The 26,197-nt window shown below is 44.9% G+C and overlaps 1 protein-coding gene across 5 annotated transcripts in view; it reads left to right on the top strand.

Moving 5' to 3' along the window:
• The window catches only part of ELAPOR2 (endosome-lysosome associated apoptosis and autophagy regulator family member 2), a 161,524-nt gene that overhangs the window by 84,785 nt on the left and 50,542 nt on the right, over positions 1 to 26,197 (top strand). For 4 of the 5 annotated variants that reach the window (XM_065553516.1, XM_005304494.5, XM_065553506.1 and 1 more), the window contains exons 2-4: positions 590 to 710; positions 21,742 to 21,937; positions 22,949 to 23,096. In XM_065553516.1, the coding sequence (XP_065409588.1) occupies positions 590 to 710; positions 21,742 to 21,937; positions 22,949 to 23,096 (465 nt within the window). The remainder of the gene's footprint in view (positions 1 to 589; positions 711 to 21,741; positions 21,938 to 22,948; positions 23,097 to 26,197) is intronic. The other variant, XM_065553518.1, reaches the window with a different exon arrangement.

A 26,197-nucleotide genomic window follows, 5' to 3' on the forward strand; every position in this document is an offset into this window, starting at 1 on the left:
GTTACAGCAAACAGAGGTAAACACCCTAGCAAAAAGTACATTTACAAGTTGAGAAAACAAAGATAAAAACTAACACGCCTTGCCTGGCTGTTTACTTACAAGTTTGAAATATGAGAGACTTGTTCAGAAAGATTTGGAGAGCCTGGATTGATGTCTGGTCCCTCTCAGTCCCAAGAGCGAACAACCACAAAAACAAAGAGCACAAACAAAAGCCTTCCCTCCCCCAAGATTTGAAAGTATCTTGTCCCCTTATTGGTCCTTTGGGTCAGGTGTCAGCCAGGTTACCTGAGCTTCTTAACCCTTTACAGGTAAAAGGATTTTGGAGTCTCTGGCCAGGAGGGATTTTATAGTATTGTACACAGGAGGGCTGTTACCCTTCCATTTATAGTTATGACCGCTCCGTACACAGCCTAGCACACTTGTGCATGCAATATGGAATAATAAATGAGAACAGTGTGATGGGAATGATGCATGATACGTTTTAGTTTATAAAAGAAATGGCAAAATATTGGATTCTTGATTAATGATCCTGGTTAAGTGGAGGAGCAAATGTTATGATGAAACTGAGACTCTTTGTAATTATTTGCAGACAGATTACCACTATGAATACACAGAATGCGATAGCAGTGGATCCAGGTGGAGGGTGGCTGTCCCAAATCAGTCGGCGGCGTGCTCTGGATTACCCGACCCCATGAAAGGAAAAGAATGCAGTACGTTTGCACTTTTCATTTAACATTTTGTCTTTATTAGTAATGCATATTATTTCCCTGATTTAATGTTACTGCACTGGCATAAACCATCGGCACTGGTTAATTATCAGTTAGAAAGGCAATGTGGGCTATTGGATAGTGCACTGGAGTGGGATTCAGGAGATGGGTGCTATTTCTAGCTCTCCCACTGACCTCTTATGTGATCTTGAATAAGTCATTTCCCCTCTCACTGTTTTTGTTTCCCTTCCCATCCTGTCTTGTTTATTTAGACTGTAGGACAGGGACTGTCTTTTACTATGTGTAACCCACAGATGAGTATGTGGTACACATTCCCCTCTGTGCTGATCTATAGAGATTATATGAGTCTGTCACAGTACCACTTAGGCAACCACAGCTCTGTAGCTCATGCTTCTGTGCAGGCTCCTGTTTAATACATTTAGGACTCTTCTCCACTGGATTATCTCCCTCCCTCCCTCCTGGAGCATTGCTGCTAGGATCATAAGGCAACTCAACCAGGTTGGGAACCAGCTGGATATGCCACTTGTTTTCCCCTTTTTTCCTCTGCTGAGTACTTCAGTCAGTCTCCGCTTTACAGGATCTCAGGATGCCGCTCCGTTCAGTGAGAACAGCTGGTATTGCCCAATTTTTGTGTTCATTTGGTTTTCTCTGTGGTAGATCTCCTGGTTTAACTTTGACAAACTTCTGACTGAATTCTGATGGTTAAAGACTTCTTAGATTTGGCACCTCTCGGACACGCATCCTTTAAGGATAAGGCTAGTTAAGCTCTGGAATAGATTTCCAAGGGAGATTGTGGAATCCCCATCATTGGAAGTTTTAAAGAACAGGTTAGACAAACACCTGTCAGGGAAGGTCTATGTTTACTTGGTCCTGCCTGAGTGCAGGGGATTGGACTAGATGACCTCTCGAGGTCCCTTCCAGTCCTACATTTCTATGAGTCTGTAAGTAGAATTTCAACACATCTCGAAAAGTAATCAGTGGCTTTTAGATAGGGATGACCCCTCTCTTCACACAGGTCTAGTGCTATTCTTTCCCAAGACCTGTACAAAAAATACTGTAACGAGGAGAAAGTCACGCTGTGTCTTTCTGGACATTCTACAAAGTTAGTGTAACCTACAGGGGAGGTAAGTAAATTTGCTTACCAATTCTGTGCTACAGAACTCCTCTGACAAAGTATTTGCAGAGACCTGGAATTCATAGCTTTGTGAGAAACTACAGCTGGATTTTTCTATAAGAACCTTTTAAATACTAAAAGTGGAAATTATAATGGTGTTCACTTTGTTTTTCTTCTTATGAATCCAGTACCAGTCTTTATCAGAATTCAGTTACTTACTTATACACCCACCCACCCACTTCTTTTTACTGAATAACACTCCAAAGATAAATTATTACAGCACTGCAGTTACAATGCAGCCTAGCTAAACTAACATCACTAACTAGAGTTTTTTTATTTTCCTTTAAAATGAAGTATATAACACAGGGCCCAAACCCTATTTAAATCTCACAAAACAGTTCAGAGATTGGGACTTGACAATCAGAGATCTTCTGCTTTTGTAATGCCGACAAACCCCCGTTGTTGGCGGGCGGGATCGAACCTGGGACCTCTGGAGTTTAGTGCATGAGCCTCTCCTGCATGAGCTAAAAGCCAACTGGCTGTTAAGAAACTCATTAATCTCTCTTTCTCTAAGTGGTCTTGGCGCCACTAGATTGGACAGAACACCACACCCAGGAGGTGTGTGGGTTACATACTTCCCCTAGCTGAGGAAGCACACCCCGAGCTTGAGATTTCTCAGTTGAAATCCCGGATGAGCCTCCACTTGTAACACTGACAGACCCCGGTCGTCAGGATTGAACTGGGGACCTCTGGAGCTTAGTGTATGAGCCTCTACTGCATGAGCTAAAAGCCAACAGCTTGTTAGGTAAGGCTGTAGAGCAAATCTCTCACTCATTCACACACCCAGGGAGTGTGTGGGTTACACTTTCACATGGGCTCACCCATTTACAACTAGATAAAACATTTAGTTGTACCACATAACCAGTTGTTTTAGCATCCATGATATTGAGCACAAACACAACTCTGAATAAGAAAAAACGGACAATTACTGTAGCTGTTAGGCTGGCAGGGTGTCTTTGGTTCAATGATGTAATATAGCTCACGAAGACATTTGGCCTCCAGTCTGCGATTCCTCCTTTACGGTGTTTTCTCAATCCCAATGAGTTTTGTAAAATTACAGGAAACTGTATTGAGATCCAGCCTACAGATTCAGTCTGGTTATCCAGGGCAGCCCTATCTTCTCTCTGCAGGGCAGGGCTGGATCTGACTGGTGCTCAAATGGCTGACAGTTTTCTACCCTTGATTGAACTCGCTACTGATTGGCAAGGAGCTTCCAGCTTCTAACTAAGGGGAGCGTGTGTGTACATTCAGGAACGTCTGCCCTTAAACACACAGCTTCAACACAGCTATTGAACATGGTTAATCACTTCCTTCACCCCGCTAGTGTACTGAAATAACACCTGCTTATTTGCAGCCACTCAAGGCTCCATACTGCCACCTTGTCTGGGGATGGTTCCATATCAACTCAGAGCAGCTGTAATTACTGCTATGAGGTTTTTGGCTCAACAACAGAGAATAGCAGGATTCCATTTTAGCTCCTGCCCTATGCTGGGCCAGCACATTGACATTTGGGCTCCTTTCTGCCATTTTGTGGAGTCCCTTGCCTATCCCTTCGACTGTGTCATACTGCAATGGCCATGGGACTATAATTAAATTACTGTAGGTGACTCAGGTTCAGAGAACTCCCCTCCCATTGCTCGAAAGTCATGCACTGCATCTGGGACCCCTGATAGGTGACTGAGCCAGCCGTGTCTGATACTCTTGGAAACAGGTTGCTGTTGTGTATCAGCGGTAGTGGCTGTCTTCATTGGTTCTGATTTATGCAGTGAGGCTGGCAGACTATTCAATGGAACCCCAGTGCCTGTGGCACGACTCAGTGTGTGCTCCTGTATCATCCCGGCTCAAATTCAGGACCATGAGGAGTGCATAGCTCAGAATATCCTGGATTCCCACATATGCAGACGAGCACTGTATTATCTGATTGACTGGGAAGGTTACGGGCCTGAAGAATGTTCTTGGGAGCCAAAAGAAGAACAGGAGGACTTGTGGCACCTTAGAGACTAACAAATTTATTAGAGCATAAGCTTTCGTGGACTACAGCCCACTTCTTCGGATGCATCCGAAGAAGTGGGCTGTAGTCCACGAAAGCTTATGCTCTAATAAATTTGTTAGTCTCTAAGGTGCCACAAGTCCTCCTGTTCTTCCTTTTGCGGATACAGACTAACACGGCTGCTATTCTGAAACCTTGGGAGCCAGTCCATCATGTTCATGCCCCTCCAACAGTATGGACCTTCCACAAGGATCACGCTGAAAAACCTGGTCCCAAGGGACTGTCAGGGACCACAGGTCTCAAACACAGGCCCCGAAGCAGGAGCTTTACTGTTTATGCCACTGTGCTGCAATGCCAACCAGGGAAACGGTAGATGATACCCTGCAAACAGAGACTACACCCGCTGCTTCAGTGGGATCAGCTGACTAATAGCTTACTGCTGATTGGTCACCTCCTAATATTAAGCTTCCTGTTCCTGCCAGACCACTTGTCTGAGCAACTAGTGGCTAGGCCTGCTGCTGACCAGATGCCCCAAGACCAAGTTCCTATCTCCTTGCCTGGTTCCTCCTCCTTGTTCCTGTTACTTCACCTTGCTCCATGATCCTGTTCCTTCATACTGACCTCAGTTATTGACTATGGCTTTGACTCTTGGTGTGACTTCTGATTCTGGTTTGACCCTTGGTGTGACTCTTGTCCACGGCCCTGACTCTTTTCTCTGAGCTTCGACGGTTATGTCAGACTGCCCACAAACAGCCCCTGATACTCACTGCTAAGAAACACTCCCCAGACACCTGACCATCTGGCTTCCTACTAGACCTTTAAAGTTGCATTATGCCTATCCTCCCAGGGACTAGTTATGTGTAAGGGCTTGCAGGCAAAGACCTTTAATTAGTAAAAATCCATTGGTTTTCTGCATATTGTTTGAACCTTTCCAGTCCTCCTTTTTGATATGGAGCGCACTTTGCTTATTTTTTGGCTCCTGATTTTTAACTTATCATTTAATTATATCTAGATCTCCTTCTGAATCTGATAGCATGGCAAGAACTTTGCTAATAAGAATGGCTAGCACTCAGGGCAGCCTGATTTATTGTTTTTTTAAATGTAGAATATTTATCTCTATCAGCAACTGAAGTAGTTTGCCTTTTGGGCTGGCCTTTTGCCTGTACCTCCAGTACTGCTACAAGCTTCAATTTCTCCTGGAAACCCTCAGTTTGTCTATGCAGTGAATTATGGGGCTCTCAGTGAGCACGGAGGCGGGGGAGCTGGATTTGTCCCTATGGGCCTGCTCCCATTGACATTAATGGGAGTATTGCATTTTATTTCAGTGGGAGCAGAATTGGGCCTTTTGCCAACTGTAACGTCATGTAATACATTTGTATAATATGATTTAATCCTGACTATAGACCATCTAGCCATACATCTTATACGGCTCACATCAGCCTAGTCATGTGAATGCCTAACCTAGACTTTGAAGCTGTCAGTGATGTGAGTAGTTCCACTGACATACCTGTGTGAATAGCTGCTCACCGGTGAGGGAGTAAACGGTTCACATTCTGACATTTAATTATTTTTAACATTAAACCTTTCATTCAATAAAGCAATAAGCACCTTATTATGCTGCCCTAAGTCGCAGTAGGTAGTTTCTTCTTGCAGGAATAGTTCCACTGATCTCAGTGGAACTGTAGGCAGCATTGGGTACTGTTCAACCTGAGTAAGCATGGCAAAATGGGACCCTGACAAAAGCAGTGGATTTCACTTTATTTAGGAAGGCAAAGTTTAGTAAAGTCATCGGTCGCAGCTAGCATCCAAAGGCCACTTACAATGAGCTGTTTTTTTTCTTTTTTTTTTTTATAAAGTGGTGCACAAACAATGTTAATTGTTTAAGTGACTTTAACTTAGACAATAGAAAAGAAAATTGATTGTAGACCTAGTAACAGAAAAGAATTTGATCAAATGCAGTCCACTGAAGTTGTTGACAAATTGGGCCAAATTCTGTGCTCACTTAACCCCAGAAAGGCTGAAATAACTCCAAAGTCAATGGTATGATTCAGTTTTGAGGCCTGCGTTCAGCAAGTTATTTGAGCATGTGCCTCGCTCCATTTAATTAAATGGGTCTTCAGCCCCTCTTTAAAGTTAGGCGCATGCTTAAGAATCTTGTTGAATTGTGACCTGAGAGCAGAATTTGGCCTGATCTGTTGTTAGGGTTGCCAACTTTCTAATTGCAGCAAACCGAACACACTTGCCCCGCCCCTTCTTCGAGACGCCACCCCCCACTCACTCCCTACCCTCTCCCTCTGGGTTCTGAGCTGGGGAAGGGGGTCAGGGCGTGGGAGAGAGTTTGGGGTGCGGACTCCAGGCAGTGCTGACCTCAGGCAGCCCTGGCATTTCCCAGGGATGGAGGAACTCTGCACGGCTCCTGGGAATTGGTGATATGTCCCTCCAACTCCTAGGCGGAGGAGCAGCCAGGGGGCTCAGTGCGCTGCCCCCACCCACAGGCGCTGCCCCTGCAGCTCCTATTGGCCCCAGTTCTCGGCCAATGGGAGCTGCAGAGCTGGTGCTTGGGACGGCATCTGCAAACGGGGGCAGCAAACAGAGCACCCCTGGCCACCTCTCTGCTTAGCAACTGGAGAGACATGCCAGCTGCTTTCCAGGAGCCGCGCGGAGCCGGGTAAGAAACCTGCCTGCCCCGCTGCGGCCAACTGGACTTTTAGCAGCCCAGTCAGCTGTGCTGACCGGAGCTGCCAGGGTCCCTTTTCGACCGGGTGTTTCGGTCAAAAACTGGACACCTGGCAATCCTATCAGTTGTGCCTTTGCTCTGTTTATTTGCAGAATTTATTCTGACGTGTGCAATCTACTTGTAGGCAGTCACTGGAGGGGCCATAGATTGCCCTGCCAAGTACAGTGCACTATAGACAACAATTGAGATAAATGACCGTTTTAGTGGTTGAGGATTTTATAACTCTTGAAAGCAAACAAATGACTGGGACAACTTTGATTTTAACTGACTCTGCTTTTGGGAGTGGAAACTTGTTTATAGATTCCAAGGCTGAAGGGACCATTGTGATCATCTAGTCTGACTTCCTATATAGCACCGGCCAAAGGATTCCCCACAAATAATTCCTAGAACAGATCTTTTAGGAAAAAAACACCCGATTTTGATTTAAAAATTGTCAGTGATGGAGAATCCATCACAACCCTGGGTAAATTGTTTCATTGGTGAATTACTCACTGTTCAAAATGTACGCCTTATTTCCAGTCTGCATATGTCTAGCTTCAACTTCCAGCCATTGGGTCATGTTACGCCTTTCTCTACTAGACTGACAAGCCATTATTAAATATTTGTTCCCCATGTAGATACTTGCAGACTATAGTTCACCCCTTAACCTTCCCTTTAAGCAAACTAGATTGAGCTCCTTGAGTCTGTCACTATAAGACATGTTTTTTTTAGTGCATTAATCATCCTCTTGGCTCTTCTCTGACTGCTTTCCAATTTATCAACACCCTTTTTGAATTGTGGGCACCAGAACTGGACACAGTATTCCAGTAGTGGTCACACCAGTGGTAAATACAGAGGTAAAATAAACTCTCTGCTACTACTCAAGATTCCCCTGTTTATGCACCCCAGAATCATATTAGCCCTTTTGGACAGAGCGTCACACTGGGAGCTCATGTTCAACTGATTATCCACCATGATCCCCTCATCATAGATTATTAGGGTTGGAAGACACCTCAGGAGGTCATCTAGTCCAATCTCCTGCTCAAAGCAGGACCAACCCCAACTAAATCATCCCAGCCAGGGCTTTGTCAAGCCGGGCCTTAAAATCCTCTAAGGATGGAGATTCCACCACCTCCCTAAGTAACCCATTCCAGTGCTTCACCACCCTCCTAGTGGGATAGTGTTTCCTAATATCCAACCTAGACCTCCCCCACTGCAACTTGAGACCATTGCTCCTTGTTCGGTCATCTGCCACCACTGAGAACAGCCAAGCTCCATCCTCTTTGGAACCCCCCTTCAGGTAGTTGAAGGCTGCTATCAAATCTCCCCTCACTCTTCTTTTCTGTAGACTAAATAACCCCAGTTCCCTCAGCCTCTCCGCGGCAGCGCTTTAACGTGGCTTGTGTAGTCGCGGCATAGCTGAAAAAAAATCACCTCCACGAGGGGAATAGCTACTAGCACTGGTGCACTGTATACACTGGCACTTTACAGCGCTGACACTTGCAGCGCTCAGGGGTGTGTTTTTTCCACACTGCTGAGCGAGAAAGTTGCACCGCTGTAAAGTGCCAGCCTTAGACTGTGCAAATGTTGGTTGAAAAAGAATAGAAAATTGCTTTTAGTAGTTTTAATAGTTTGATATTTTTACCCTCTACTAAGCAAAAAAGGCCATTTATTAAAGAACGACATAACCAAGTGTTTACTGCATGGTCACTGCTCATATATAGGAATTACTTCTCACAAGTTTAAGAGGTTCCTTGAAGCAAATGTGTAAATCATAAGAACTCAATATACTTTTTTCACCTTTTCTCCATTTGACACTTGCTGATTTGGTTTTCTGCTCTCATTACCGGACCTTGAAATGAACAGGATTACTTTTTGGCAGCGTTGTTGTAGCCATGTCGGTTCTAGGATATTAGCGAGACAAGGTGGGTGAGGTCATCGCTTTTATTGGCCCAACCTCTGTTGGGGAAGAGAGACAAGCTTTCAAGCTACATAGCGCTCTTCCTCCGGTCTCTCACGATTATCTTGTGTACTTCTTTGAATGAGCACCACCAGTGAAATTGGCAAAGCTCTTAGAATAGGGCATGTCCATTCACACTCCCTCTCTTGGATCTGCCGCATTACGCTTTGACTTCACTGGCTTTGTTCCCCCCAATATTTTTCATCTTTGCTGTCACCAGTGCAGCTCCATCGTTGGTAGCAGTGCTGGGGCTCCTTGTGTAGAGAAGATGTTAATGACTGCTCGCGTTTAATCACCATGTCTTCTAGAGATGACGTGTGTACATGTACACTTAAATACTTACACATAAGGACACATGTTTTTTGGTATCCATATTTTAAAATGTGCTTCCTGGGTTGTAGGAAATTGGATATTTTGAGATTATTCACTAAAAATGTACTGAAGGCACATGCCCTTTCATCCCACCTCCTCTGGAGCTGATCACTTACTCTCTTACCTGCCTGTCTCCACTCATGGTCCCATTGACATCAGAGGAACTGCTCAGGGAATAAGGTGCTACTCAGCATGAGTAAAGGTATCAGAATCTGGACCTGAGGATGAGCACAGGTAGCTCCCATTAAGTCAGTGAGAATTGAAGGTCGCTTAACACATAGGTTTGGCCCCTGACTTACTAGTTTTTCTCTTTTAACTGTTGAAAGAGATGAACAGAAATAATTCAGAGGGTCCTATGACACCTTTAAGACTAACAGCCTTAAAGGTGCCACAGGACCCTCTGTTGCTTTTTACAGATTCAGACTAACATGGCTACCCCTCTGAGAAATAATTCAGTGGCCCAGTCCTGCAACCCTCACTTGCATGGGAAGTACTTAATGATTCAAGAAATCCCATTTACTTCAAAGAGGCTACTTGTGTAGGGATTACTTTCATAAATACAGGCTGCAGGACTTGGACCGTTGCATTCATTCTCTCTCTCTCTGTCTTGCCTGTGAGAGGGGTTTATCTGCTTTCTAAAGAAGCTCTGCTGCACCAGCTAAAAAGGAAGATTTGCTTTCTAAGGCCCTGATTCAGAAAAGCACCATAAGCACGTGCTTAACTCCATCTCTGTCTCGGGCAGCACTAATGCATGTTTTTAACTTTAAGCATACGCACTGAGTCCCATTGACTTCATGTGTTGAAATGCTGCCCGGAATAAGGATGCTTTTCTGAACTGGGGTTCAAAGCTGTGTTTACATGGCTTTTCCCCCCTAACATATCTTGTTATCTGAGGAGTCACCAGAGGGTGCTGTTATGCATAGTCTTTCAATGTTGTATGCAGTGTTTTGTAGCCCTGTTGGTCCCAGGATATTAGAGAGTCAGGATGGGTGAGGTAATCTCTTTTGCTGGTCCAATAAAAAAATATTACCTCACCCATCTTGTCTCTGTAATAGTCTTTCAGGTTCTTTTAGTATATGAGCAGAGTACAGTCTTTGAAGTAATGCTGTATTTGTGATGTAGATTTTTTGCAACAGCTTCTCCAAAACAGGAAGAGAGTTTACTCTCTGCCTTTATCTCAGCTAGAGTTAATTATTGGGGGTAGTGAAAATTATTCTCTGGGAGGAATTGGCATTTAGACTAAGATTTCTGAAAGGGGGGGTTGACCACATGACATTTGTGACCACTTCTGTGGTCTGACTGGTATAAATAAACAAATTACACTAATAAAAAAATCCCTGTCTCCGATTCACTAATTTCTCTTCCAGCATGAAGCCAGCCTCTAGGCCCTGACATCTGCTAGTACTCAGCAGAGGGGTGACAATATGTAAATGTGAGGGAGAGAGAGGGAGACTATAAGAGGAGGCAGAAGGGACTGCTAAATAAGTTGGAGGAGATGTCAGTATATTTGTATTACTTCTCAGGGTAAAAGTGATGTATCGCTTTCTTTCCTTAAGAGGAGGAGATGTCTATAATGTGGAGGACATTCCCTCCCAGATTACACTAGTTTTCAAGGTGATCACAGGCCTGACAGCATCGTTTTAAAATGAAGATTCAGTCTAATCACTGATAACACATCCAATATAACTATTGGCGAAAACGAGCAGGAATTACTCATACTCTGTTGCAGACGCCTCACATAAATTATTCACATCAGACATTCTGAATCAACAAACAGAAGTTATAGGGAACATTACTAATAACAAAGCAACAAGTCCTGCTTTCTTTTAACTTTCCTGTGCTTTCCCCCCCCCCCTTCCCTCACATTGGTTCTTAGATCTGCCTTGTATCTTGTGCTTTGGACCTTTTGTGGTGTAGAGAATCCCAGATGGACTGCCAGGAAGCCCTACTGTAGACAGCTCTAAATAAAAGAATATATCTGCTCTTCACACCATGTTGCCTTGCCCACTCCACTCCTGGAGGCTTGTGCATTGGCATCTGTACAATCAAACTTAACAACCATTAAGAGCTGAGTGACAACTGCATATTGCTGCCATCTGGCTACCTACCACTCCTCTTCCGAGCTGCAGTTTTAGCCCCTGGCCTCACCAGGGTGAGACAACTCAGCAGAAGGTTTGTAGGCAGAGTGGAAAACCCCAGACTACTACCTGGAGCTCAGGCAGACGAGCTTTGAATGCTATGAGAATGAAGTGGAGCGATCTAAAGAAGTTGGTGGGGCTGATTCTCTTCTCATTAAAACCAGTGTATCTCCATTGACTTTAGTGGTGCTGCTCTGGGCATTCACTGTTACAATTTTCAGAGTAGCAGCCGTGTTAGTCTGTATCTGCAAAAAGAAGAACAGGAGTACTTGTGGCACCTTAGAGACTAACAAATTTATTAGAGCATAAGCTTTATGCATCCGAAGAAGTGGGCTGTAGTCCACAAAAGCTTATGCTCTAATAAATTTGTTAGTCTCTAAGGTGCCACAAGTACTCCTGTTCTTCTTTTTACTGTTACAATTGTTAGTAAAGTGAGAAAAGAATTGGGTTCTGTCTTTAATAGTTGGATTCAAGGTTGTGGGAGCTACCCATGGTCTCCAGTGGAAGGCAGAAATCCACACAGAATACATGTTTCTCTATTGCCACTCAGTCAAGGCACAAACTAGTCATGGCTGGGGAAAAGGGCCTGATGGGAAGTCTTAAGAGGGTAGAATTAGAAAGTCTGAGAGATATGGGGAAAGGGAAAGAGGATAGAAGGGAATGATGGAAAAAGATTCAGGAGGGCTAGAGGGGGTAGAAAAAATGAAGAGGCAATGAGGGATGGCGGATGATTATAGTGTGAAAAGTTGGAACAAAGGTAAGAGGAGAATGAGATTGGGAGGTGAAAGAAGAGGATGAGAAGGGATAAAAGAAATGACACAGCAGGGTAATGTTAGTAAATTCTGTTTTATTGCAATATTTGATGCCCTTAAGATTCAATTTACTAATGTAAACCTGATGGAGTGATTGGGAGTCTGGGTCCTTGGGTAGATGGAGTGGATGGAGCAGAGTAGGAAAGAAGCAAGCAGAATGTTGTATTGAGATAAGTGAGGGAGGATCAAGGGTACTACATTGCTCTCTTATTTTCCTGTGAGCTCGCACACATCATGATTCTACTCCCATAGTAAAAATAATTGATCTTGATTCTACCTAAATACATGAGAAAATGTATATGAAGCATGTTTTAGATCTGGGATCCTAGAAAGTAGCGATAGCAATATTTACATTGGAGTCTAGGAACGATTTACACTTGGCATTTTCATTAACAAGCCTCCATTAACCATAGAAAGCAAAGCAATGTTAGATTTCTGTGTGAGTCACTGTAACGGCATGGACTCACCACTGCTGGCGCCTCCTGGTGGTTGTTCCAGGAATTAGGTCAGTCCAGCTCCGGAGCGCCCTCCGTAGGTGGTACTTTGCCTGTTGTCTGCTCTATCCCGCTGTTTCGGAGCCACATTGCTGCTCCGCTCAGTGGTGTCCTCTTTCTCACCCCCTTCTGAGGGTCACTGCAGTCCTTTGGCTTGCACCCACTGCAGGTGCCAACCACAGCCTAAAGTCTAGCCCCTCACTTCAGGGGCAAGTTGTAGTCTGTATTGGCTATGCTCCTCTGTGGCCAGGTGCAGTGCAAGGGGGGGACCCAGGCCTACTCACTACTCTGGGTCCCGACCCAGGGACCCTCTAGCGGCAGCCTCTCTGCCCACCTTCTCTCCCCTTGTCTGCCTATCGTTCCTGGGCCACTTCCCCTTGGCCCTTGCACCTCCTTGGCCTTTCTGGCAGGGGCCTGCAGCCTAGCAGGTAACAGGCCAGAGCTCACCCTCCACTCCCCTGATCCTGCCCAGTACTGCTCTATCTCAGGTGCTATCCCTGGGAGCCAGTCCTCCTCCCTTGCTTGTCAGGGAGAGACTCTCCTCTGCTCTGCTGGGCAGCTCCTTATATCTGGGCTGTCCCAGCAGCTGCCTCCTGGCTGGCTCCTAACAAGCCTCACCCTAATTAGCTGCAGGTTCCCACAGCCTCCCTGGCTGCTTTTGCCCCACCCCCTGCTGGAGTGGGTCACCTGCACCACTACAGTCACTGAAGGCCAAATTCCACCCTGAAATCCACTGACTACGATGGATGGTGCACAAGTATAACTACGAGAGCAATTTGGCCCTAAAAACCTTTTAGTAAGAAGTAAACTGTTGCATGCCTGAATCTCTGCCAACTTTCTCATGGTATAGTCATTTATACCTGTGCAAAGTCAGCACAAAATGCTACCAAAGGGAATTGGTGGTGCTTTGCATCCACTTAGCCTAGATGTATATAATTACTTAAAGGGCAAGGTAGCAGAGAAGGAGGCCCTGGCAGTATAGCTTGACACAGTGGGGCAGTGAGAGATGATATGTAATAATGCATAATAGCGCCTTTTATCCCGGAGACTAGCAAGCTGTACAAACTACAACAACCTTTGCTTGGTTTGAACGAATTCTGCTCTCACCATGCCGTAAATTTGAAGTAATTCCAGCCGCTTCAGTGGAACTGCTCCAGATTTACACCAGTGTAACTGGTAGCACAATATGACCCATGGTTTCTAATTGCCACTGAAAGTATTTTCTAATCTAAAATACCCATAACTAGGCATGGCGGGAAAACAGCTCCCTTAGATACCTTCATGCCTGGTCGTATGTCTTAGAAATACTTCCAATAGACTGATGCAAATAGTCTCCAGATATCTAATTCTTTGTATCCACAATTTGTATTACTACATGTAAGCTGGTGTGTGTGTGTGTGTGTGTGTGTGTGTGTGTGTGTATTAAGGTATATACCCAGAGTTAATCCTTGAACTATATATAGAAGCTCTCTCTGCTGCCAGTGGCCTTCCATACCAGGGAGAATATGATCTAAAGCAGGGATGCCCAAACATTTTCAAAGTGTGAACCATGGGTAAAATTTTCAAAAGTACCTAATTGACTATCGAGCTGAATTCCCATTTTCAAAAGTGACTTAGGCACTTAGAGGCCAGATTTTGAAAGGTATTTAGGCACCGTACTCCCATTGATTTTTGCTTCTAAGTCACACTGAAAATTCACATATAGGCTCCTAAATGCCTGTCACTTTTGAAAATAGAAATTAAGCCCCTAAACCTCTAGGACACTTTGGAAAATTTTACCCCCATCTTAACAGTGAGATTATCTTGGGGACTCCTCCTTTCTCTTCACAATCACCCACCTCTCTCATTCATGCTTATGTAACATTGCTTTGGCAACAGTCGCAATTCATGTGAGCAAGTAGTAACAGGAAAGCATTGAATGGATATTTAGCTGTATTTTAATGAATTTTTTAGCAGCTGTGAACAAGAAGAAGAGCCAGCATCCTACAACCAGTTGGTTATCTTTTTGTGGACCACTAACAGGTGCCTCATGGACCTAGAGTTTGGGGATATCTTTTCTACAGAATCCCCAGCGGTTCTGTCATAACCCACTCACCATCAAAATAATCCCATCACCATAACAGCTGACTGGGAGACAATAGATTTAAAAGGAACTTCTGCATTTTGACACATGTGGCTTAGATTCAAAATAGGTTGGCTTTTTTTTTTGGTTTTCCTTTTTTGTTAATGACTGCAGGCAATGAGACCATAGCTCTGCTCATCACACAGATGCTTCCACAGCAATACGCTTCTCATCCCATTCCTCCCCACCCCATCGCCGCTCGGTACTGACTGGAATAAACTCAAGTTATGCAGCTGTTCCAATGTCAAAAGTGGTTCATTTTGCCATTAACCACATTCAGCCTCTAACTGAACCTGGCAAGCAGCTGGCCTGCACAGAGCTAGTTTTGCTTGTAGATGTATGTGTTTTGACAGGAAGCGCAGCCTCCTGTGGAGTAAGGTAATATCTGGCTGATATAAGCTAGCAAATTTCAAAACAAAATTAGAGTGGGTGGAGCAAGGGGGCGTGGCCTCCCTCCACACCTGATGGGAGGAACCACCCCGCACCCCCTAGTGGGTGGAGCCAGGCAAGCCACCTCCACCCTGCCCAAAACAGAGGGGTGGGACAGAAAGTATAAAAGGCAGGCCCTACAGCTCAGTTGGGCCAGAGCCGGTGAAGGAGACAGCCACCTCATGTTCGCTGCTGGGGCTTGCACCCAAGGGGGTCCTCTGCAGCACAGAGGACCTGAAGGGACTCAGAGCAGCCAGCAATGACGCCAAAGAGCTGCTGGGATTGCTGCTAGCTGTGTACCCCAGGGAGATGGAGGACCTCTACGAACTGAAGGTACCCAGCGAGGGGATCATAGGAAGTAGCTCAGGGAACACCAGATAATAGTTCAGTTGTGTGGCCAGAATACTAGTCAGCGTGTTGTGATGGGATCCCTGCAGACCCAATGGTGGAGCCCTCCGCCACTGTTATCCCTCTGGGCTGAGACCTGGTGGAGTAGGGTGGGGCTGGGTCTCCCTACCCACTGTTGCCAACCTCACCCTGGGGTGGCAGCCTCCCCACCTTAAGCCAAGAGGCCTGCATTTGTCTGCCATCTGCCTGAGCCAAGATGGTAGGCCCTAGACTCTTTGGTGCTCCGCCCTGCCTGAGGTCTTGAGCCCCTAGCCTGTTGTTGCTCCTCCCTGCCTGAAGGCCCAATCCTCTAGACTGTTTGGTGCTCTGTCCTGCCTAGAGGGTCAGAGCCTGGGCCCTTTATGCTGGTCTTTACAGAGACGAAGTAGTGAGGGGGTGCGACCTCCCTCCAGGTCTGACCGGGAGGGACAGACATGACCCTCTACACATGGTGGAGAACACGGGTAACCCCTGAGACAAGGGGACTGCACGTGCTCCTAGCCCGCTGCCCACCTGAGAGACTACGATGGAACTGGACAAGTTTATAAAATGGTGGGCAGAGAGCCAGATGCAGCAACAGGCAGTCCAGCTCCAGCAGCAACAGGTGCAGCAACTTGGGGCCCAGCAGCAGCAGTTGATCGGGTAGGTGGGGACCCAGCACCAGGAATAGCAGCAACAATGCTTTCAGCAGCTGGCCACCCTGCTTCCCAGCCCCTCCGGCCCCACTCCTGGAGGAGCAACAACCCCAACAACCGCCATAAGGCCGGTACACCTCACAAAGATGGGGCCTGATGATGACCCAGAAGCCTTCCTGAAAGCTTTTGAGTGGGTCACTTCGGTGGCGGGATGGCCACTGAACCAATGGACTACGCTCTTGGCCCCCTACCTAATGGGGGCGGCCCAGGCTGCTTATTGCGGACTCTCCAACGATGAGGTCTGCAACTACAGAGCAGTAAAGTTGGCCCTCCTTGGTGCTCTAGACATCACCCCTTTAGGTGCCAGTTCTGGGGCGAGACCTACCCTCTAGGGACCCGACTCTGGGTCACGCCACAGGAGCTCAAGGACATCTGCTGGCAGTGGTTCCAACCCGAACAACACTCCACCACTGAAGTAGCCAAGCAGGTATTCGTCGAGCAGTTCATTCACATTCTCCCACCCTGAGGGAGAGCCTGGGTCCTTCAAAATCAACCCACCACCTCGAGGATGGTGGTTGGCCTAATGGAGGATTTTCTGGCCGCAGAAACCACAGTAGCACCCGTAGCTGTGGCGGCACTCTGGAGCCTCCTGGGCTCAGATAGACCCTCCTACCCTAAGACAGTGGCCTGGACAGGCTCAAGCCACAATGAGGGACGCAGCAGCGGCTACCTGCGACAACCCATCCCGATATCCCCTGGAACGCCTGCAGGCCATGGCAAAGGAGGGAAATCCCTGAATCAGAGCCCTCCAAATCATCCGCAGAACCCCGAGAGCTGGGCCAGCCATACTGAGATTGGTTCCTGTTTTGCTTGTGGTTGATTTGGACACCTCCAGCGACAGTGCCCAGTCATGGACTGCTCCTCTGGCCAGGTTTACACCGGAGAGGCCCATGCCCGCTTAACTGTCCCCATGGGCCTTGGCAGGAAACAAGTGCATGACCTGGTGGACTCTGGCTGTGGGCAAACCCTAGTGCATCAAGTATCAGAGGGGTAGCCGTGTTAGTCTGAATCTGTAAAAAGCAACAGAGGGTCCTGTGGCACCTTTGAGACTAACAGAAGTATTGGGAGCATAAGCTTTCGTGGGTAAGAACCTCACTTCTTCAGTGGGGCAGGACAGAAAGTATAAAAGGCAGGCCCTACAGCTCAATTGGGCTGGAGCTGGTGAAGGAGACAGTTGCCTCCTGCCCACTGCTGGGGCTTGCGCCTGAGGGGGCCCTCTGCAGTGCCGAGGATCTAAAGGGACTGCCAGAGCTGACAGTCGACAAGGATGCTGAAGAGTTGCTGGGACTGCTGCTAGCTGTGTACCCTGGGGAGACAGAGGACCCCCACGAACTGAAGGTACCCAGTGAGAGGATCATAGGAAGTAGCCCCAGGGACACCAGACAATAATCCGGTTGTGTGACCAGAATACTGGTCAGCATGTTGTAGTGGGATCCCCACTGACCCAGTAGCGGAGCCTTCCACCACAGTTAGGGCCCTGGGCTGGGACCCGTGGAGTAGGATGGGCCAGGTTCCCACACCTCCAGCTGCTGCCCCACCCCTGGGGTGGCTACCTCCCCATCTTAAGCCAAGAAGCCTGCATTTGTCTGCCTGCCAAGACTGCAGGCCCTAGACTGTTAGATGTTCTGCCTTGCCTGAGGGCCTGAGCCACTAGACTGTTGGTGCTCCGCCCTCCCTAGGGCTTCCGAGGCTGTTAATTTCCCTTTACACTGGTCTTTACAGAGACACAGCAGCGAGGGGGCGTGGCCTCCATTCAGGCCTGATGGGGAGGGATGAACAAGACCCTTTATAGTGGTCTTTGTTTCTAGTGCTGAAGGTCAATAATGAGCTTTAGCCTCCGGGACAGCAGTCAGCCTTGTCATTCAGGCTGTTCCTCCTTCAAAAGGTTGCAGTGATTTTTTTCCCCTTCCTCCTCATCTGAAGTTATCAGAGCATAAGGAATGCAACAATACTACTCCATTAAAGCGGGAATCTCTGGTCACCTCCAATAGAAGCTGAACAGGAGGCTTTGATGCCTGCTGTGCTGTCAGTATGGCAGTGAATTTCCCTTGGATACCGATCCCCTATTTGAAGTTCACAAATTTGGAACATGTGGTTCAGCAATATTCTCAATTTCTTTTTTAACAAAAACATAAAAAAAATTGTTGGGAGTTGATAACAGGCTTAAACAGCACCATGATATGTCTTGCCATTTTTTTTCTGCTTCTCTTCAAGAAAAACACCAAGAAAACAAAACAGGAAAAGATTAGTATCAGTATTTATTTATTAATGATGCTAATGACTTCATGACTAATCAGGGATCGGGGTGCCATTGTGCTACTCTCTACGTACACACAAATTGAAAAGTTACTCTTTGCCTCAAAGAGTTTATATAAATATAAGGCCCAGTTCAGGAAAATCCTTGAGCAAGTGTTTAATTTTAAGCATGTGTTTAAATTCCATTGAAATCAATTTCAGTGGGACTTAAACACATGTTTAAAGTTAAGCACCGTTCCTATAGAGGGATGCTTTCCTACTTCGAGACCTAAATAGATTCCTCTCCATTTCATGAGTATGAAGACTGTATTAGAATAGATACAATGGTTTGTTTGGAAAATCATACATTCAAATTCATGGAGGTTGTATCCAAGTTATGGAGAGGAGAATTTGGCCTATCTACTGATCTTTCCCTCTAACCCTGCCAGTCAGGGATGATTACACAAAGGAATGCTGTATGTGAGTCAAATACATGAGTGGGAACCTGAAATTCAAGCTTAGCTGGGATTTGGATATGACCTGTACTTTCTGCTACTGTACAACAATTTTCTCAAGGTGTTTTAAGTCCGTCAGATTCTTCTCTTGTGAGATAGAGATCAGTACATATGTACAATATCATGCATTACATCCTTGGCTGGTTTGAACTGATTTATGCCAAGTTACATTAGCTGAGGCTCTGGCCCCATGAACATAAATGGTGCTTTACCAATCACACAGGATGGGGCTTGCAAAATCCATTTGCCCATGAAAGAATGCCTGGCTTGGGGATGGTAGAAAGCAAAAGTGGATGGTTTGGGGGTCATGGAAGAGCTTGGGAATTCCTCCACTTGGTTATGGTGCCTCATTATATATTTTTAAATAGTGGAGATATAAATCATGACAGTAATTAGTTTTATTGAATATATATCATTGCAGAATACGAAATTCATGATATTTTCAATAAGAATATATAAAACCTATAACACAGCTGGCCACACAGAGCCTGGCATTTAAAATGTGAGATATGACGTGTAAATAAGATATGATTGTGACAGGTTGCCCCCCTTCTGGGGTGCCACCTGATGTACTGGGGTACCACTGAGCCCACTTGTTCCACCAGTGTGGGCTCCCTCACCCTGTCCTGCTAAGCCAGACCCTCAAGACTTCTCTAGCACACACACAGGTAGGGACACACCCAGCTTCCAAAAGACACAGATAATGAAATCAGTACTGCATGGGAAGGCTTTCAGCTAAGGAATTGCCCAGTGCCCCCACTCTCCCTCTGGAGAGTAAACTCAAAATTGTATTGTGTTGCTCTGCACCGAGAACTGTACAGCATGAGCTAATTGAAATTCGCCCTCTCCCTCACTGTGGAGAGAGAGATGCACAGTTTTTTGCCTCCCCAGTTATGAATTACACAAACTGGGTTTAGAACAAAAACAAGTTTATTAAGTACAAGAGGTAGATTTTTAAGTGATTATAAAGGATAGCCAACATATCAAAGCTGATTACCTTAGTAAATAAACAAAAACTGCAAACTGAGCTTAACATACTAGATACGTAGGATATAAATTAGCAAATTCTCACCCTGAGTGATAAACTGGCTGGCAGACTTCTAAGGCACAAGTTGTCTTGGCTTTCCCAGGTTTTCATATACCAGCAAAAGATCCTTCTAGCCTGGGACCATTACTTCCCACAATTCAGTCCTTGCCCCTCAGGTATTTCCAAGTGTGTTGTTGCAGGGACAGTGAGGTCCCCCCCATGATGTCATTTCCCTCCTTTTATAACTTTTTCCCACTTGCTGGAAAGCTCTTATGCTGTGACATGCGTCAAACATTTCCTATTGTGTAGAGCTAGCTCTGAGAGGTTTCTATTGTACACAGTTCCTGGGGTAATCCTTGTGCTTGTGTGCATTTCCTCAATAAGCCATTAACATTGTTTGGCCTTTTTATTGTTGTACCTTTCAGGTACCTTTTATTGTTGTACCTTTCAGGCTGCTTGTGGGTATTTTCAACCTAACAACATGTTTCAGTAACACATACATAGCCAAACTTCATAAAGTCACATACGACGATAACACATACAATCCAACGAGATATTAATGTCTAGCAGGTGAAGAGTTTTAGAATGATGCCCTAGAAGACATACTTTGTACAAAACATATCCTAATTACATGACAGTGGTGAATATTGGGGTGTCAGGGTGTCAGAATGATCATGGAGGATAGGTCCATCAACGGGTATTAGTCAGGATGGGCAGGGATGCAAAACCATGCTCTAAAGTGTCCCTGCCTCTGTTTGTCAGAAGCTGGGAATGAGTGACTGGGGATGGATCCCTTGATGATTACCTCTTCTGTTCATTCCCTCTGAAGCACCTGGCATTGGCCACTGTCAGAAGACAGGTTACTGGGCTAGATGGACCTTTGGTCTGACCCAATATGGCCGTTCTTATGTTCAAATTGTCCATATTTAGCTATACATGCTTACGTTAGCCATATTGGCACTATTAACTTAAAAATACCCAATAACAGATTATTAATGACATCATATATTTTTTCACTGAAAAAGGATTCTGGGATATTAAATCATGAGAGGAAAAAGTGATGGTGGAAGGATGGTCTAATAGTGGACAGAGCACTGGACTGGGACTCAGGAATCTTGGGTTTAATTCCTGGCTCAGCCATTTCCATTGTGACCTTAAGCAAGTTACTTGATTTACGCTGAGTTTCAGTTCCCCATCTATATAATAGGGACATTTCCCTTCCTCACAGGACTGTTGTGAGGATAAAATTAATTAATAATTGAGAATGATTTGAACACTACAGTGATGATGGCCATAAAAGTACCTAGATAGTGGAAGAGTAAAGTTGGTGGTTTTGGAATCATGGGTGGAAAAAAATTGAAACCCTAACCACTAAATTATGCTATCATTTATTCCATACACTGAGGTACTACCCTAGACATAGCTGAAATTTATTTTGAGTGATGTTGTTTTTATCCCAGTAGTGCCTAAAGGCCCCTATCAAAGATAAAGATGCACCATATTGGATGCTGTACAGATAATAATGAAAGACAGGTGCAGCTCCAAAGAGTTCACAATCTTAGTCCAACACAAGATGCAACAGGTGGGTGAAAGGAATTGGGAGGATGATGAAGCAGAATGTGACAACAGTGATACAAACCTATTTTTGCAAAGATTAGCTACACATGCAGTTTGTAGGTGTAGATTTTTTTAAAAAAATTCCTCTTTGCTAATGGAGACAGATAAGATGATCAATAGCCGTAATTTGAGATTTGGCTCCAGTGCTGTCAGTTAAGTAAAAAACAGAAGTCAATTTGCACCTCAATTTTTACAGTGGTTTTCTGAACTAATTAATTGTGTTCCTGATTTTCATGGGTGGGACTTTGGTGACTGGTTGCTTTAGTGACAGCTCACCGATGCTGCTAATTGCCTTTCCAAGTAATCAGTTGTAAATGATTGTCTTCACAGCTTTTTCATGTGCTTCTGGTGAATACCTAGAAATGAAGAATCAAATGTGCAGTAAATGTGCCGCGGGGACATATTCCTTGGGCAGCGGGATCAAGTTTGATGAATGGGATGACCTGCCAGCAGGATTCTCCAATGTGGCAACTTTCATGGACACGGCTGTTGAATCAGCTGAGAATAAAGCAGATAGCTGTGACAAGTAAGAGGCTTATGGGCTGGTCTGTGGCGACACTGGTGAAGGGGTTGGTTTGACTCTCATGGATTTCAGTGGGCTTTGGATCAAGCTCATAGTTTGCTGTGGGAACCAGTTGCTCCGGTAGTATAGTAACATGTAGGTGGTGGTCACTGAAAACAGTGACAGGTAGACTACGCCCCTCAGAATGGAATGCTGGTTATGTGTTAGTGAAAGCTCTTGGAGTTTGATGATGCCATCAGCTGGTTAACGAAGAGGACAGTTGAACCTGCTATGCTGTGTGTAAGTACAGAAAAATACATTGTGCAATAAAAGCAATCTCTGCACATTGCCAAGAAGCACACTTCAGGGATATTGAATAATTGAGAATAAAGGATAAATAAAATGGGCCCTATTTGACCCTGCTGGTCCACTGGGACAAAGTTAGTTTCACCATCTACCCAAGCCTTCCTCTGTGCTGGAGAACTCCTCAAGTGGCATAGAGCCAGCGGAGTAGCATGATAGGAGTGGCTAGTGAGCCACTACTTTCAGCCAATCCCCTGCTGTCATAATGGCCTCCTGGATATCATTAGCAACCAGTGAAACTTGGAACAGCCCTGAACTGCTTTAACTTGTGCCTGAGTGGCTCTGGGATCAAGGAGGAGTAAAGGTAGCTTAAAATTACGTTTACACCCGGCATGATCTGTGCTGATTGCAGAAGGGCTGTTCTTAAGGATATGGCCCTCTGTATCCTAGACAAGCCTTCCTGATTGGGATGCATTAGAAGTTTCCAGGAAACAACATACGTTTGCCCCCATTCACAATTTTGATATGCAAAAAGGTACGTTTTGACAGAGCTCATAATCCTTTGTGTGAAAAATATGTGGGAAACCGATGTGAAAGGGTTGGGGAGTGAATCTAGCCACAGTGGGGTACTGTGTCCTTTACTGAGCAATATATTTTAAAATAGGAATGTTATAAATGTCTTCAGGGTTCCTGTGATCTAAAATAAGCCTTGTTTTGTTTATCTTTATCCAGCTCTTCGTGGACTCCTCGTGGGAATTACATAGAGTCCAACAGAGATGACTGCACTGTTTCTCTAATCTATGCTGTACATCTGAAGAAATCTGGTTTTGTCTTCTTTGAATACCAGTATATTGACAATAACATCTTCTTTGAGTTTTTTGTAAGGCTTTTATACGCTGCATCTAACCTCAAAGTAAAGAGATGTGTTCCAGATAAAGACCTATTTTGGAATCAGCTTAGTTTTCTCCTCATCCAAGTTATTAATATCTTTAGCTTATTAAATCTGAACAAATTTTAAAAATCTCATTTCCCCTCTACCATTTATGCTGCCTGTCTACTTTTTGCATTTCATTCAGCTTTGACAACAAGCCTAAGCTGGTTGCTTTCACTGTACGGTAGGTTTTTCATAAGTGCCTAAGGGAGGTAGGAGCACAAAACCCATTGAAAGTCACCTTAATTTCTAGTCCCTTTCATAGCTAGGTTGTCTACAGTTTGCGCAGTGCTATCAGTGACATGCCATCTGTGTATGCAAGGCATGCATTGCATGTCCCAGGACCAGCTATGCCCATGGGATGATTCTGTCTGACCTCTGAATGCACATGGAGGACATAATATTTTATAACAAAATGGCCCCACATGTGCCAGGTCACACTGTATGTGTGATGTGTGCAAGGTCACGCTGTGTGGTGGACACCATTTTGTTCTACAGAATGGTGTCCTCCATGTGGCGTGACCTTGCATGTATGGTGCGTGAGGTCACACTGTTCCACAAATTGACAGCCTCCAGACAGTGTGACCTCACACGCATCCTAAGTGTGAGATCATACCACATGGAGAATGCCATTTTGTGAAGCCCTCCACACAATGTGACCATGCATGCACTGTACATGTGAGGTCACGCCTCATGGAAGACATCATTTTGTGTGCAAGTGTAGAATTGCATGCCTGATTAAGAATGCCATGGCATGCCACTGAATGCCAGGACGTTTGGGTTCCTAGAACCAAATGGGAATGTTTAAATTCTCACAGAATCCATTTTTTCATATTTCTTTTGAATGTCATGAAAACATTCCTGGGCCTTGATAATATGTCTGATCCTACAGTTCTTCCATATGTGAGTACTGTTCACTCATGTAGGTAGTTCTATAGATTCCAGTGGGAGCTCTGGCATGAGGAAGCTCTTAAGTTTGGGTCTAGAGTAGAGCTGGTGAGAAATGGTTTTCCCATCCCGTGAATGCTTTCGAGAGATTGAAATTTTGTCCCGTCTCAAATCCGGATGGAAAGTCAGAATCTTGAAAATATTCACAAACTGAAAAACTGAAACTTTTTTTTTGGTTCAGAACAATTCAAATGTCTTGTTTTAATTTAGCCTCTTTTTCTTTAACCTTTTCTTTAGTCTGATCAGCTGAAATTTCAAAACGAAAAGTTGTGTAGAACCAGAAAAATAGGTCAGTTTTGAACATGTTGAAACAAAACAGTTTTGAAACTTTTTTCCTCAATGTTGTTTTCAAGCCAGGAAATCCATCAAAACTGACCCTCCTGTGCCAATAGTTTCGGTTTCAACGAATGGCCTTTTATGACCCCCCCCCCAAATTGTTGAAAAATTCCTGATGAATTCTTGTCCAAAGTCCCTTTAACTTGGAAAAATATAATCTAGTTTGGCCAGCATTGTTTACACAGACAGTTGTGTGGGACTCTAAACATGTGAATGTCCTTACGACATTCTGGAAATGAGAATCCCAGTGTCAGACAGGTGGCAGCTTAATCCCAAAGTTTCAGAAATGGCTAGTAATTTTGGATGCCTCTGGTTTTGGGTGTCTGATCTGAGACACCTTCAAGGGACCTGATTTTCAGAAAGAGCTGTGAACCTGCTTTCTGCTGAAAAGTGTCTCAAGTTGGGCACTCAAAACTCAAAATCACTAGTCACTTTTGGAAATCTTGGTCTCCATCTTTGGGAAAGGATCGGTCTGTGTCGCTACCATGCAGAGAGAAGGATGAAAAGTGAGCTATTTCTGAGGTTTAAGAAAGGGATTTTTTAAAGAGCTCCACGCAGCTTTCACTGCCCACTTGGTATTTCTTCAGACAAGCACCTTCTGTGCTTTCTTCCATGCTTCCTTTCATGCTTGAGAGTTGCTTCCTGTAACTATCCACAGAGCTACCTCCTTATCCACCTTCAAATCCCTCCTTAAAACTCGCCTTGTGACGCCCACAAAAAACTTGACAACTTACAGAGACCACTGCCTATCATGGTGACAGACATTGCCATTCTAAGCCCCTTGGGGCAGAGACCATCTTTTCGTTGTGTGTTTGTACAGCACCTAGCACAGTGGTATCCTGGTCCATGACTATGGCTCCTAGGTGCTATGGTAATCCAAATAATAATGATAAAAAGACTTAGGAGTGCAGATTCCATTGATTTTCAGTGGGACCTATAAGTCACTTATGTGCTTTGAAAGATTCTACCCTGAGCTATCTCGCTTTGCCTGTCAGTGTTGCATTTGCTGCTGAGTGTTGAGAAGGGGGCAAATGAGGACTTAAAACAGAGAGAGATGGCAGCTCAGAATAAGTGTGCTGGAAATTGTCCATCTCCTCTGTCTCCGACTTTCTCTTGCTGTCTCTGGCGGGTGAGTCATTGCCATCTGCAAAGCACTGTCATGCTATTTCACAGCAGGGCTAGGCCTTAATTAATGTTTTTACTGGATTTTGAGATGCTGAGATGAGAGCCTCTCTATCTAAGTGCAAAGCACCATTATCCTTAGTAAGGGATAAGAGAGGAAGACAAAAAAAACCTTGATTTTGATGCCTGAGGCCCTTTATTGCTGCGGCTGTTACTTGAATAAAATCTACTGCACTTTGATAATAGAAAGTGCATACTGTATTATTAAACCTCTTTCGCTTTTTATCGTATGTCCTGCCTGATTCATAAGAAGTAAGCAGCAAAATGTGCTTTTACCGCCAGATGCATGTAGCAGAATATGATCCTCCCTGTGGTTTCTTGACTGACTAGTGATTGATTTTTCTCCTGCAGAGGAGCAAAAACATTGTTTATTTGAGCACTGGGTCTGAAAGCTGCTTCCCACATATTATTTGCTCTGATCAACATAGCACTGATGGTTGGTCACCTCCTTACATCTGTCGTTCCCTTTATATGTATCAATTAGCAGGCTGTCATTTTAAAAGCCATTAACCAAATAATTGTAACTTGGTAGCTAGCTTTTCATCCTGAAGCTCTGAACTTCAGGGCTCCATATGTAATAGGCC

The sequence above is a fragment of the Chrysemys picta genome, chromosome 1 (genome assembly GCF_011386835.1).
Source record: "Chrysemys picta bellii isolate R12L10 chromosome 1, ASM1138683v2, whole genome shotgun sequence".
NCBI lineage: Eukaryota > Metazoa > Chordata > Testudines > Emydidae > Chrysemys > Chrysemys picta.